This window comes from Anguilla rostrata, chromosome 8 (genome assembly GCF_018555375.3).
Source record: "Anguilla rostrata isolate EN2019 chromosome 8, ASM1855537v3, whole genome shotgun sequence".
Taxonomy (NCBI): domain Eukaryota; kingdom Metazoa; phylum Chordata; class Actinopteri; order Anguilliformes; family Anguillidae; genus Anguilla; species Anguilla rostrata.
The window spans coordinates 1,873,117-1,887,041 of NC_057940.1; the positions used below are offsets into that span (position 1 = coordinate 1,873,117).

The 13,925-nt window shown below is 42.4% G+C and overlaps 1 protein-coding gene across 2 annotated transcripts in view; it reads right to left on the reverse strand.

The window, feature by feature from the left end:
* Window positions 1-13,925, reverse strand: part of LOC135260509 (receptor-type tyrosine-protein phosphatase N2-like) — a 135,603-nt gene that overhangs the window by 49,402 nt on the left and 72,276 nt on the right. For both annotated transcript variants that reach the window (XM_064345774.1, XM_064345773.1), the window contains exon 12: window positions 7,261-7,325. In XM_064345774.1, the coding sequence (XP_064201844.1) occupies window positions 7,261-7,325 (65 nt within the window). The remainder of the gene's footprint in view (window positions 1-7,260; window positions 7,326-13,925) is intronic.

Below are 13,925 nucleotides of genomic sequence, written 5' to 3' on the forward strand. Positions count from 1 at the left end.
CATTATCTCCCCATATTAGCAATCTGTCACGCATCTCCGCTGTCACTTAAACTCCCCCCCCCCCCCCCCATGTCCCCCCACCCCCCCACCCCCCTTACAGTCACATCTGCCAATTTGATCCCACTTTATGTTAAGTGCCATAACACCTATGCAATTACACTGTAGCTGCAGAGGCAGACACTGCTTAACCACCGGGCACGTATGCGTTTTTATACAGTGCTAACAATTTAGCAAAAACCGCCAGCTGACCTGCTTGGATTTTATTTCTAATTTTATTTCTAATGTTAGCTGGTTTAACATTAAATACATATAAACGCAATCATTACACTTAGATGTCAATTAATGTACATTTAAAAAAAAAATCTAAATTAAAAATTCAAATGCTAAAATACATTTTTGCGATATAAAATATATTTACGTGACATAACTATATTGCTCTAAAACGTTCACATGCCTCGCGTTTACAGGTTATAACACTGTTATAACAATGTTATTACCACGTTGTTACACAATGTAAACATTAGGAACTTCATAAAAAGTGGATCCATTTATTTCATTTATGCAGAGAATGTTTAATACGCTTAAAACATCTCAGCTGAATCAGATTTAATTTAACTGAAGGATCAAAGTGATATTTATGTTCTGAAACAAAGTAACATAAGTCCTGTTTGGTGAGCTAAAAATCCAATTTAGCTGTGGAAAAAATACTTTTATTTTTATATTCTGCAGAAGAATCATATAAACACTCCCTCGTGTTTTACATGTATTATTTATATATATATATATATATAAAATTTAATTAATGGATCATCTCTTCAATGTGAAGTATAAAGTTACGGATGAGCCATTTCTTTTCAATCACTCCAGAAATCACATTTCTTTATTTCTTTGAAAACAGCACAACAGTGCATAAATAATAATTTTTAAAAACCCTGTTATTAATCTTTCAAGGAGATTAATTAGAAGCCCAGCAGCGTTGTAATCTTGCGCAATTAGGGAGTTGTGAGGACAAATATTTATATTAATTTTACGAGGGAGGGGGGCGAGGAAGAGAGAGTTAACGGTAAAAATTGCCGCCTCTGACATTCCAGAGCGTTCTCTTCCGCTCGGGTTGCCAGGGTTTCCTCTTCTTCCGTTCAGTCACAGGGTTGCCAGGTGTTGCCATGGTTTCCTCTTCTTCCGTTCAGTCACAGGGTTGCCAGAAGTTGTCAGGGTTTCTTCTTCTTTCAGTCAAGGGTTGCGGTGTTGCCAGTTCATTTCGAAGTCACAGGGTGCAATGTTTCCGGTTTCCCTTCTCCTTCGTCACGGGTTTCCCAGTGTGTCAGGGTTTCCTCTTCTGCTGTTTCGTCACGGGTATGCCAGTGTGCTGCAGGTTTCCCTTCTTTGAAGTCACAGGGTTGCCAGATGTTGCCAGGATTTCCTCTTCTTCAGCAGTGCCAGTTCTGTGTTAAACCCCGGGGGGTTGATAAAGCGGGATAATCTTTCCCTCCCGCGCCGCGCGAGGGTCCAGCTCGCGGACATTTTAGCGGGTTTTCTGAAACGCCGCGTCGGCCCGAAAGGCCGCAGCGCGGGGCCGCGTCAGCGCTGACATTTAGACACGCCCGCCGCGTCCAGCTGTGACCCCGGCGGGAAGGCGCCCACCAATTCCCCCCCCCCACAGCTCGCGGTCCTCACGGTAAATAAGCCTAACGCTCGGGGAGCCACCAGCCTCCCTGCCACCTACACCGGACATGAAACCCCCACGCTGTAAAAACAACAATGCCGTCATACCGCGCGTATAAATAAACCCACGATTTTTGTTAATTTGACACGCATTTTTTCATAATGTAAGTATTTCATTAGAAATACTCATGAAATATTTATTTTGATTGACAATTGTTTATTTTGTATGACAGTCTTTTATCAGAATTCTATTACATTATTTAAATGCGTCTCGACCAAACTTTTTTGTATAAACTTATATAATGACAGCGCTTCGCCTTGCTTGCTAGGGTATAAACCTACTTCTGTTGGTCAGATGGGTTTATTCGTTAATTTATTTACATATTAATTCAGGAGAATAAACAGTGCCAACACATCATCGCATTGTTCTTTTTTCCAGTAGCTCTTATTTTTGGGGAGAATCGACTGGGCATGTTTGGACAGAAGCCATTCTCTGCAAGAGCCACCCTCGGCAACAGCTGGCCTCGGCAACAGCCATCCTTGGCAACAACCACCCTCGACAACAGCGACCCTCGGCAACAGCCATCCTCGGCAACAGCCACCCTCAGCAACAGAAAACATCCAATCAGCAGCACCTCTCAGACATTCTTAATCATAAATATTAAACGATACATTTAATATTAAACGAGTATTAGATTTCCATGTGGAATGCCACGTCATTTGATTTAATTTAGATTCTAATTTGGATTAAATTTTTTTAAAGATATAAATTCATTTTATTTATTTTTACCATTATTTTAAGGTTTATCCATTTGGTCCACTGTACCAAACGTCCTGTCACAGGCTATGTGCTGTACTACAAAGAAAGTGCGCTAGCAAAACTACAACAACTGTTATCAAAGTGTGCAGTCAAAAGGTCACGTTATTACAGGAGCTTTATAATTAAGGATCTTCGTTCCCAGTTGAGTTCCACTGTCTTGGGCAGCCTCCAGAGGAAGCAGGACTAATGGTGGAGCCAATCAGCTTGGATATTAGAACTTTCGCACGGAGCTCCAGAGGGGCCTGAGCCATTAAGACTGTCATCGCTCAATTACGGTGGCTTCCTGTGGAACTGACGTTCTCACACCAGAGGATTTCGCACTGGTCTCCACGTTCAGCCCGGATAATTACCAGCACACCATTTTTGACAAGGACTGTTTGTTCATGGGAGTAGAAAGCTTTGGATTTCTACTATCCAGGGACGGAAAAAAAAAATCATTTATGATATTTATTTATATAGGCTAAATATACATATATTTATAAAGGATAAAAACCCAAACATCAAGCTACAGATATATGTGAAACATGGTACCTCCCAGTTTCTCTCCCACAACGAAAATAACCAGGGCCGTAGAGCGGTTATGTCTGCATGTTGAGTTCGATTTGCTCAGCTGTGAAAGACTCATCCCACAGATTTCACGCTGAAACAGTCCTCCATTTGCTTCAGACGTGCGTCAACCATTCAGATCGACACATTGAATTGCTACGGGTACCTGTGAGTACAGCGCATCTTCCCACGCTAGTTTGCTGAATACGAGTCTGTCGACTCGAGCAATAGTTTCGTATGAACGTTCGGTACAAAAGCGCCCCCCCTTGTATTCAACCGAATCAGATCGCCTCAAACTGATAAAATTATCAAGCCCATTCGAGTTCCGAATCTGCCGCTAGGAGATACGACTTTATTTCTGCTGTGGGAAAACACACACACGTGTTGTTCTGTTTTTGGAAACAGATAAAAAAAATGTGTATCCCCATAGAAACAGTGCAATCTTTTCACCACTAATGAACCGATAAAAGCTGCCAAGGTCAAGAAAGAAAGAAAGAAAAAAAATGTCGCTCCATCCATGTGTTGAATAAACTCCGAATCGGTCTCCCTCTCTCTCTCTCTCTCTCTCTCTCTCGGGGAAAGCGCCTTTTTAAAAATGATAATACTTCAGGTGACGGGAGCTGGCCAGCCGCCCCAGAGAGAAATCCTGAGCAATCACCGTTAAACACCGTTAAACACACTCCCGACCGCGTGTGATCAGATAGGCAGCGGAGCAGCCCTCCGCTGGTACGCCTGAAGAGAGCGAGAGGATGCTGATTGCTTGCTAAACAGCGATGTCCTCCTGATTAAGACCGATTGCATTACATATGGGCAGAAGAAGGGGAAAAACTGAGATATGGCTGATCACCCTGTGAAATATTCACGTCTTATCAGCCACATACAGCTCATGAAATGATACTCTTCAACAATGTGAATATTTTATTATGATTTTTTTTTAATGCACAATGACGGGACAAATTGCACTGACTAAAAAAGGTGCTCTGACTAAAATCATATATTTGAATATCTACACATTCATTTGTATATCTGTACATATATATTTGTATATCTGTACATATATTTGTATATTGTATATCTGTACACAAATATTTGTATATTGTATGTCTGTACATATATATTTGTATAATAGTATATCGGTACATATATATTTGTATAATTGTATATTTCTGCATTCTGTTGCTTCTGTCTGGTGTTCTAAGCTGGTGAGGAGAATCACAGCATGAGATCCCCCACGACCTTTACTGCACATGGAGTCCGCAGCATTCTGTGTGTGAGTGTGTGTGTGTGTGTGTGTGTGTGTGTGTGTGTGTGTGTGTGTGTGTGTGTGTGTGTGTGTGTGTGTGTGTGTGTGAGTGTGTGTGTGTGTGTGAGTAGGTGTGTGTGTGTGTGTGAATAACTTTGTTATTTTGCTTTGTTATTTTTGCTGCATTATTTTTGAAGGCACTCTGGGTTTTAACTCTGCGTTGGGGGTACACCATTCGGACTCAGCCTTCAAAGCCTCCCTGTGCCCAGTGTCCTTAGTGGATGAGCCAGCTTTCTGTTAGACTAGGATAGGCAGTTGGGGACCACAGTTATTGGTTGGTTTGCCCTGTCACAATCATTCACCCGGTTACAGTCTGGCCCTAGACCAGGTCGTAACAGGCGCCATACTTCCTACTGCATGGCGTCAGCCTCAGTCCGCACTTCCTGAATGACAGGTGCAGGGAAGCTTTCAGTGCCACCTGGACGAGAGGAAATGACTCTTTTTCCAGGATAAGGGGAACTTAGCGTAGCTTGCATAGCTTGAGAAACGGATTCATGATGAACGCCTCTTCATACAAGAAGCTACAGGAAACACATGGCTACACATGGGCCATTGAACTCCACAAATCACTCTACCTCGACATGCAGATGGTGTTCCAAGTCGTGTCCGCAAGCGAACGTGGATTCCGACTGCAGTTCTCCAAATAACCGTTTATTTGCAATCTACTGCAGCTCTCAGTCTCTCCCTCTCTCCCTCCCTCCCTCCCTTTCTCAAATGTAAAGCCATAATTTAAGCAGAAACGGTGAAGCTGCTACGTTCAGAAAGCAGAATAAGATGGAGTCCTCACGCTGCGAAACCAGATTGAAGTGAGAAAACAACGCCGGCGCCATAAAAGGTAATGATTCACGCTAACGCAATTCAAAATGTCCGCTCGCTTTTTCTACAAGGGGGACGTAAAAGCCACTCGTGCTGAAAGAAACGCATTTAGAAACAGAACCCACCTGCTACGGCGTGTTTTTATTTTACTTTATTTATTTCTTTCTTTCCACAGGGTACCTGAGGTAAAGCTGCGCTGAAACTTTAATAAGTGCAGTTTCTTTGAGCCACAGCGATGGTTTTATAGCAGCCATTTCAAACAGGACTCTTGGGTGGGGGGCAGGGGGTGCTCCATAAATGACAGTACAGTAGTTTATATCACAGGTATAATACATGACCTATATATTGACAGAACTTCACAATAAGGTTGTGTCTGCTAACATTAACTAATGCCTTAGTTAACACGACAAAAAAAAAAAAAAAACATGTCATGAATGTATTAACAACGCATAAACAATACTTTCAAATGCAACTGCGTGTGACTGAGATTGTGATTAACACAAAAGGCAGACCCCCCCACCTCGCAGAAATAGAGTTTGACACCCCTGCTCTAAATGAAAACTATTCCTGATCAGCATCCTGTCCACTTTAACCACTAAACACAGTTACATTTTTACACGCACGGCAAAACTGTTTGGTGTAAAATCAACTCTGATTGAGTACATTTAATTCCAACAGAGCACAGGGTCCCTTTCGGACTCATATAAACTCCGCTAGAGTTGATTTAACACCAATAATATTTCTGAGCACTATTAACTTACACAGCTGCAGCAGTTCAGGTCAACCACTCTTGCTTAAGGGCACAACAGCAGTGTCCCACCTGGAGTTAAACCCGCAACCTCCCAGTTAACAAGGCCTGCTCCCAAACCTTTAAACGACAGTGCTGTCCAATCACAGCCCCCTGCCCTGAGCATCACCATCACCAGCGGCGCCACTAACGCCCAGAGGGAAGGCCCGGAAACATACCATGAACAGTGTCGACCATTATCTTCGATTGACCCTTCTGTATGGGAATGCCTGTCGGTTCATTCTTCTTCTTCTTTTTTTAAGAGGCTTTAAATATTTAAATATACAGATGTTTTATTTTCCTTCTCTCCTTTTATAAATCATGGCAATAACTCATTAACTGTCAGTCAATGTAAAAAAAAAATGTGGTAACGTATTATAAGTTGCCGTTGCTAGCACAAAAGAAATTAATTTCCTCGTTTCAGAAGCAGTTGAGGCGGGGCTAAATAGTGGAACATTAAACCCCATAATAATCAGCGAGACTCGGGGAAAGGCACTGATTTGCATTCCAGAAGGCAGCTACCTACCGGACCACACAGGCAATTAGAGAGAACTCTGATCTTTTCGGACCAAACTGTCTCCAGGCCGAACCCTCAGCGATGCTGCACAATCAGCCTAAAATGGCGGGGCGAAGCCGTCCTCCCTAATTACACTCCTTTCTTCCTTTACCTCCTCAATTCATTCAGCCCCACACTATCTGAAATAGAATTTTCCAGGCAAAATTCAAAGCGTTTTAATTTTTACGGGGGACAAAAAAACAAAAAAAACGGCGCACGGGAGAGCGAGCGGCGGCGGCGCTCCAGGACGAACGCGGTCTGATCACCGCGGTAACGGCGCTCTGCGTCACATGGTGCGGCGCGTCTGAGCGCGAGCAGTCCCCCATGGCCTTAAATGACCCGGTTCAGCGTTCCTCATACGATTAAAACCGTTACCGATACACCCCAAAACAGGAAACCTCACAGTAACCCATCTCAACTCAACTCCAACAGAGCACACGAGACCCAGCCGGGACCACAATGCGCTCTCTGTAAGAGTTGATTTAACACATTATTTTACTGGGCTGACGCAAATAATGTCTGGATTCAGGCTACATCCATCATTCTGCCCAGGTTCAGTTTCAGCGTTCCCATAATTAACTTGCTTACCTCTGCGATGAAAAACAAAGTCTGCAATTTTAGATTGATCCCATAAAAATTGTTTGGCATATATTATTATTATTATTATTATTATTATTATTATTATTATTATTATCGTTGTTGTTCTTGTAGTACCATGAGGTTATGATTGGTAGCTTTCAGAAGGGGAGGAGCTGGCTTCTCCTGCTTACCTCAGTGACTCCAGCCTCCAGGATCCTGATGCCCGTCTCCTTCTCCAGCTTGTTCTTCTGCTGATCTGTGAAGAGAAAGCAGGAGGTTGTGGGATCACAGCACATCTTAACAGCGCACCGAGAGATGGTCGGGAGCCCTGTCTAAACCGAGGCCTGGGTTCGATCAATATCTGTCCTTGACTTGAGACAGAATTCAATCAATATCTGTCCTTGACTTGAGACAGAATTCAATCAATATCTGTCCTTGACTTGAGACAGAATTCAATCAATATCTGTCCTTGACTTGAGACAGAATTCAATCAATATCTGTCCTTGACTTGAGACAGAATTCAATCGATATCTGTCCTTGACTTGAGACAGAATTCAATCGATATCTGTCCTTGACTTGAGACAGAATTCAATCGATATCTGTCCTTAACTTGAGATGGAATTCAATCAATATCTGTTCTTAACTTGAGACAGAATTCGATCAATATCTGTCCTTGACTTGAGACAGAATTCGATCAATATCTGTCCTTAACTTGAGATGGAATTCAATCAATATCTGTCCTTAACTTGAGATGGAATTCAATCAATATCTGTTCTTAACTTGAGACAGAATTCAATCAATATCTGTCCTTAACTTGAGATGGAATTCAATCGATATTTGTCCCTCACTTTGATCAGGATTCAATGAACACTTGTCCTTAACTTTGCCCTTGATTCAATCAATATTCGTACTTAACTTCGGCCCAGATTCAAACAAAATTTTCTTACATTTGACTCATAACAAACCTTTTTTTTTCTTTACAATGTGGCAAGCAGTCAGATTAAACTTGTATAACAAAAGTTACATTTGCATTTCTGTGAAAGTGAAGCAATGTGACAATCTGACACAACTACTGGCCTAAGCTATGAGCTAATACAGCTGGCCAACACACCTGACCCTATGCATATTAATGCAGTTATTAAACATTTATTAAGTGCTTATAGCTTATAGCATCGTTTCATTTTGTTATTACAGAACCACACAGTTACACATCCAAATCTAATCCGGCTGCAGTTTGAGGCATATCATGTGTACGCTGTGTCAGTCTGTGCAACACTAAGTTTCCCTTGTGAATATTCATCCCCTTTATCAAAGTGAATTCCTGACCAATAAGCAATGAGAGATCTGGTGGCAGAAATGACACCACATAACCCCCAGTAAGCAATGCAGTGTGCGTGGGAAAACAGTCTTATTCTGAGCAAGAAAGAAATATTTTATAACTTCCCCATCCTTGCACTAATTTATTAATTTTATTATATCTTAGCCTTTTCTTTTTTTTTTGAAGAAGTGCTGGCAGGCTTAAATAAATGATGTGTAATGACTGGCTTTTCTTCTTATTATTATTAGGATATAAATTGAATAAAGAGCCAAATAGGGTAACGATGACCCTCATAATTCACGCTCGAAATCATTTAAAAACTATGGAAATTATTATGAAAAATATGAATAATGTGAACGCATCACAGGGGAGGGGGTGGGGCTAAAATGGTCCTTTGTCGAGGTATTAATCAGATAAAGGATACACGGAGAGCCTTTTAAGAGGCGAACCCTAAATGTTCTCTAAATTCTGCACTAGCCCATGTAATTAGTATTTTAATCTATCAGAATAATTCTTTACACTTGACAATTTATGCACTATTCCATATAATTATGCATGGACCTTTCGGGGGGGGGGGGGGGGTGTAATTGTATTGAGGCCCCCCCCGCCCCCCAGCGCTTGCTCAGGCCAGGAGAGGATTCACAGCTGTCTCTTCTGTGATCACAACAATGGGGCACGTCTTAATGGCTCCGTCACATCCCATCTCCCTCGCACAGCCGAACGGAGTGATGAGCCAATCACAGAGCCCGTCACAGAGCCAGTCACAGAGCCAATCACAGAGCCCATCACAGAGCCCATCACAGAGACCAATAAGAGCCAATCACAGAGACCAATAAGAGCCCGTCACAGAGCCAATCACAGAGCCAGTCACAGAGACCGATAAAAGAGCCAATCACAGAGCCCGTCACAGAGCCCGTCACAGAGACCGATAAAAGGGCCAATCACAGAGCCCGTAACAGAGACCGATAAAAGAGCCAATCACAGAGCCCATCACAGAGACCAATAAGAGCCAATCACAGAGACCAATAAGAGCCTGTCACAGAGACCAATAAAAGAGCCAATCACAGAGCCCGTCACAGAGACTGATAAAAGAGCCAATCACAGAGCCCTTCACAGAGACCAATAAGAGCCTGTCACAGAGCCAGACACAGAGCCAATCACAGAGCCCGTCACAGAGACCGATAAAAGAGCCAATCACAGAGCCCGTCACAAAGACCATCACAGAGCCAATCACAGAGCCCGTCACAGAGCCCATCACAGAGACCAATAAGAGCCTGTCACAGAGCCAGTCACAGAGCCAATAAGAGCCTGTCACAGAGCCCGTCACAGAGACCGATAAAGACATCACAGAGCCGTCACAAGACATCACAGAGCAATCACAGAGCCGTCACAGCCATCACAGAACCGTCCAGAGCCATCACAGTGACAAAGAGCAACACAGGCCAATACCACAGTCTGTCACAGAACCCGCCCCCAGGTTCTGTGCTTTGCTTTAGGGTGCAATGGCAAGAATAAGCAGGTATAGATAATGGATGGATGGATGGGCTTGTGTGGGTTTTTTTTAAATGAATATTACTTTGCCTCAAACTTGATTTGATGATTTTGGACTGAACACAGGACACATTCCCGCAAAAGCAACACCACATATACCACAGAATGTCTCCATTTTGTAGACCAAAATTGTACAAGAGACTGGGCTGTGATTGTGCATGTGTGCATGTGTACGTGCTTGTGTGTGTGCATGTGTACGTGCTTGTGTGTGTGCGTGTGCGTGGGTCTGTGCTTGTCTGTATGTGTGTGTGTTTATATAATGATATAAAACGTGCCGCAAGCAATCATGGCAAAATAATCATTTTTCGTGGTCTGAAAGAAATACACACACACACACTGGTGACTACTATTCTTATTCAAGAAATGAGAGTTCCATTTGTCACAGGAACTTATATTACCTCATTCTTGCTTTATGTTAGCTTAATGCAATAGAGGCCTAGAAGGAAAACAAAATAGCCTTGTTTCAAACACAGATCATTTTTCAACATTGACAAGGGAACAGTCTGTGTTTGCAGATACGAAGCATGGAACTTTCCGCGCATTCCGAGATCATTTCCTGTGCACATTCGAGACCGAGCAACGCAAAGATTACCCACAATCCTTCACTCTCGACACAACCCAATTTCTGACAACAACAGCAACACGGATATGAATCAGATTACTGATCGAATTATAAAAAAAACCATAAGATGAAAATATATATTACAACATGCACGGCTTTTGTAAATGACAAAAATGCATCAAACAATGATGCTTTGTCATAATGAAAATGGATTGTTGACGAGAACAAAAGGTACAAAAAAAAAACTAAACCATCAACGCCCGTGTGAATGAAAGAGGCCTTTTCCATTTCCCAGCCTGTCTCTTTATGTGTTTGTGTTCGTTAAAAACATCCCGACATCCAGTAATATTTATGACAGCCAGTAAAATGCTGATGTCAAAACCAATTTTCAAGTCATTTTTCAAATTGGTTTTAATTAGATATTGTTTTAGTCTCACTCGCATTAATTTAATTTTGGATACCAAACGCTTCAGCATTCAATCTGTTCAAATGTAACCCCCCTCCCCCTCACCGCCCCCCACCCCAAACTGCCTTATTGCCTCCAGTAATTTAAACTGCAATAAGAGGCGTGAGCAATATGAGACTAAGAGCTTCACAAAGACAGTGCAATATCTGACACAATTAAAATGGAGGGGGAGGGGGGCGGGGGTGGGAGGCATCGGAGGCCCCCGGAGAGCTGGGACCTATTACCCCTCTGCCAAAAATGGGGAAGGGGAGGGGGGGGAACACTCCATCATATTTTGTCAACTTAATAAAGACATGCAGAAACCTTCTTAAAACATTATTTTTCCTATTACACAGTATTGTCTCAGATCTTAATGAAAACAAGGACATTACACAGCCATAATTACCAGAAAGATGTACTGCAGGTAGGCACCCTTAAAGAATTTAATCTCAGACTTCACTTGTACATAAGCAGGCTATTATTTTTTTTTAATGAGACTACAGTTGTTCAGCCTGGACTGAAAGCAAATTAGTAATGCTTAAGAACAGCAATGAAAACATCCTACACAGTAGCATGCTCAGTGTAATGTTATCACTGATTGTATACTATATTGGAACTAAAAGTATGCTACGTCCCCAATGCATACATACTGTATGAACACTGCTAGAGTTGATTTAACACTGGGGAAATTGCAGTAAAGAAGCACAACCTTTTGTGGACGCTTACTATTTTTTTTGACTCCGAAGTCATGTCAGGTGACCCAGAACACACCTTAAACCTTGGGAAACAACATTCCAGTGACCAACAACAGATGTGTTAAAACACATATGGTGTGTTAAAAGCATGTTCATTCAATGGTTTTTCCAATCGAACGTCTATGGTGTCTATGTCTATATTTTTTTTTTAAATCACGAATTAGACATCAGTAAGAGTTCAGCTGTCCCTTTAAAAACAGACGTGTGTGACTGAGTTGAGTGAGGAAGCCAGAACATTATGATTTCCATTACTTTTCTGTCCATCTTCAAAGCCTTCCAGCACACTAGTATTTCATCTAGATTACTCAAACTTGTGAGGTATTTTTTTAAAAACAAGTGCCATTGTCCTTCATAAATCATTATATTTCTTTTCATATAACTTTTCAAATGGTAAAAAAAGGGTTCACTACACACCAAACACTTACATCCACTGCACTTCCTTCTATTACTTTCATCGTTGATGACAAAGAAAGGAACTTTGTTGTTGTGAAAGGTTGGTTTGCCTGTTTCCAGAGGCTGACGTGAATCCCTTCTCTTTGATCTATTTCATTAATATCGGAACAGAGGAGAAATCCGTGTAACAGCACAGACTCATGAAGAATAGATTTCAATTAAACCCAGATCCCTATTTAAACCTGAGAATCCCTCATCGCATTGCAAGACAACTCATCCCATATTGTTCCTCCAATATGACATCGCCTTTACACTCCAGAGTAGCTTAAAATAACAATAGTAAGGGCCAAAAAATATTAACAAACTCGTAACAGCTGGCTGACAGAAACCGCAAAGGACGTTCATTTTATTGCGTGCCACTACAGGTTGAGAATGCTCTGCTCTACTCGATTGCGTCATTATATCGATTAAATGGATCCCACGTCGACAGAGACACAGTTCTTCAGAAACCGCAAAGCGATCTCTCAATGAAACTGCACCCCGTCTAGATGCTGGGTCACCTGCTGGCTGAATCAAATCAGCCTCTCCGCGCGCGCACACACACAAAAAAGAAATTAAAATATTTATGGGCAACGGATGCTGCATTCGGGCTTGCTGTCAGGCAACAATCAGTCTTATATTAAAGCTTTCTGTCTCGCAGTAATTTCCGCGCGTGGACAAAGGCTGTCGGTATGAGCTTTCCCTCCGAGACGAAACTGTTCGCGGAGGCTGAGTAACGCCGCTAATAGCTTTTTTTCACTTCCTTATTTCGAAACTGAAATAAGAAAAGCGGAAAACGCCCACCGCGACTCGCCACCTGCTGGCTTGCGGTTTCGTTAGCGCCCTAGCGGACCGCTAACAAACACAAGAACCGCCTGGCAGTAGCTATGGCTCATCACCACAGCGTGGTCATGAACTATTTTGCTCGGCGCGCAGTCGGCCCGGAGACAGAATGGGAAAACCCTTGATTGGGCCGGTAATCGGAGTTACCTAGGCGACGGAAGAGGGTTTAAACCGTTCAGATTGCAAATGAGACAGAACTGAATCCTCCCCGCGGGGTGTAATGGCGTCATCCGAAGCCGTGGTGACAACGACCTGCCGGGGCGCGAGGGTGCCTCCCTCCCGCCCGGACTGGTACCCAGTTCTTCATAACGCGACCCACCATCTGATTGGCTTTGACGCACGGCCTCCCAGTTAATGAGCTGAAGTTACACCGCGGTCAAGCGAGGTGGCAAATGCCATTGGAAATATGTTTTTTTCCTTGTCCTGTAACAAATTATTTCCACATTCAAATATTGCTATATGTTTTTTTAAAAAGTTGGCTACACTGCTGGGAACTATATCAAAGTATACTTATTTTCCATAAGGGCTATCATAAGAGCAACACATAACCCAGATACCATAGCTATCAGCAGAGGGCATTGTTTCAATAAAGCATCCAAAAGGAGAAATGGATAAAAAAAAGAAATACATAAAATAAGAAAAAAATAAAATTAAATGTGTGTGTGTGTTACTTCTGTTGTGCCTGTGTCCAAGGAGCCTGCCTATCAGTACAAATTGAATGCGTATTTGTTTTATTATTCCAGTCTATGTCTAGCAGCAGTTGTGACCACCCACAGACTGAAGACACAGCGTGTGTCTGTGTCTGCACCTCTTAGATCTCAATACTTCTTTCAGTGTTTTAGCACTTCCGTTACATTGCAATTTACTCCTCTTAACTTGCGTATAAATCCTGGAAAGTTTATCGACTGAGCTTCGGTAACTGCTTTTGCTAAGATTTACTCGTATTGTAC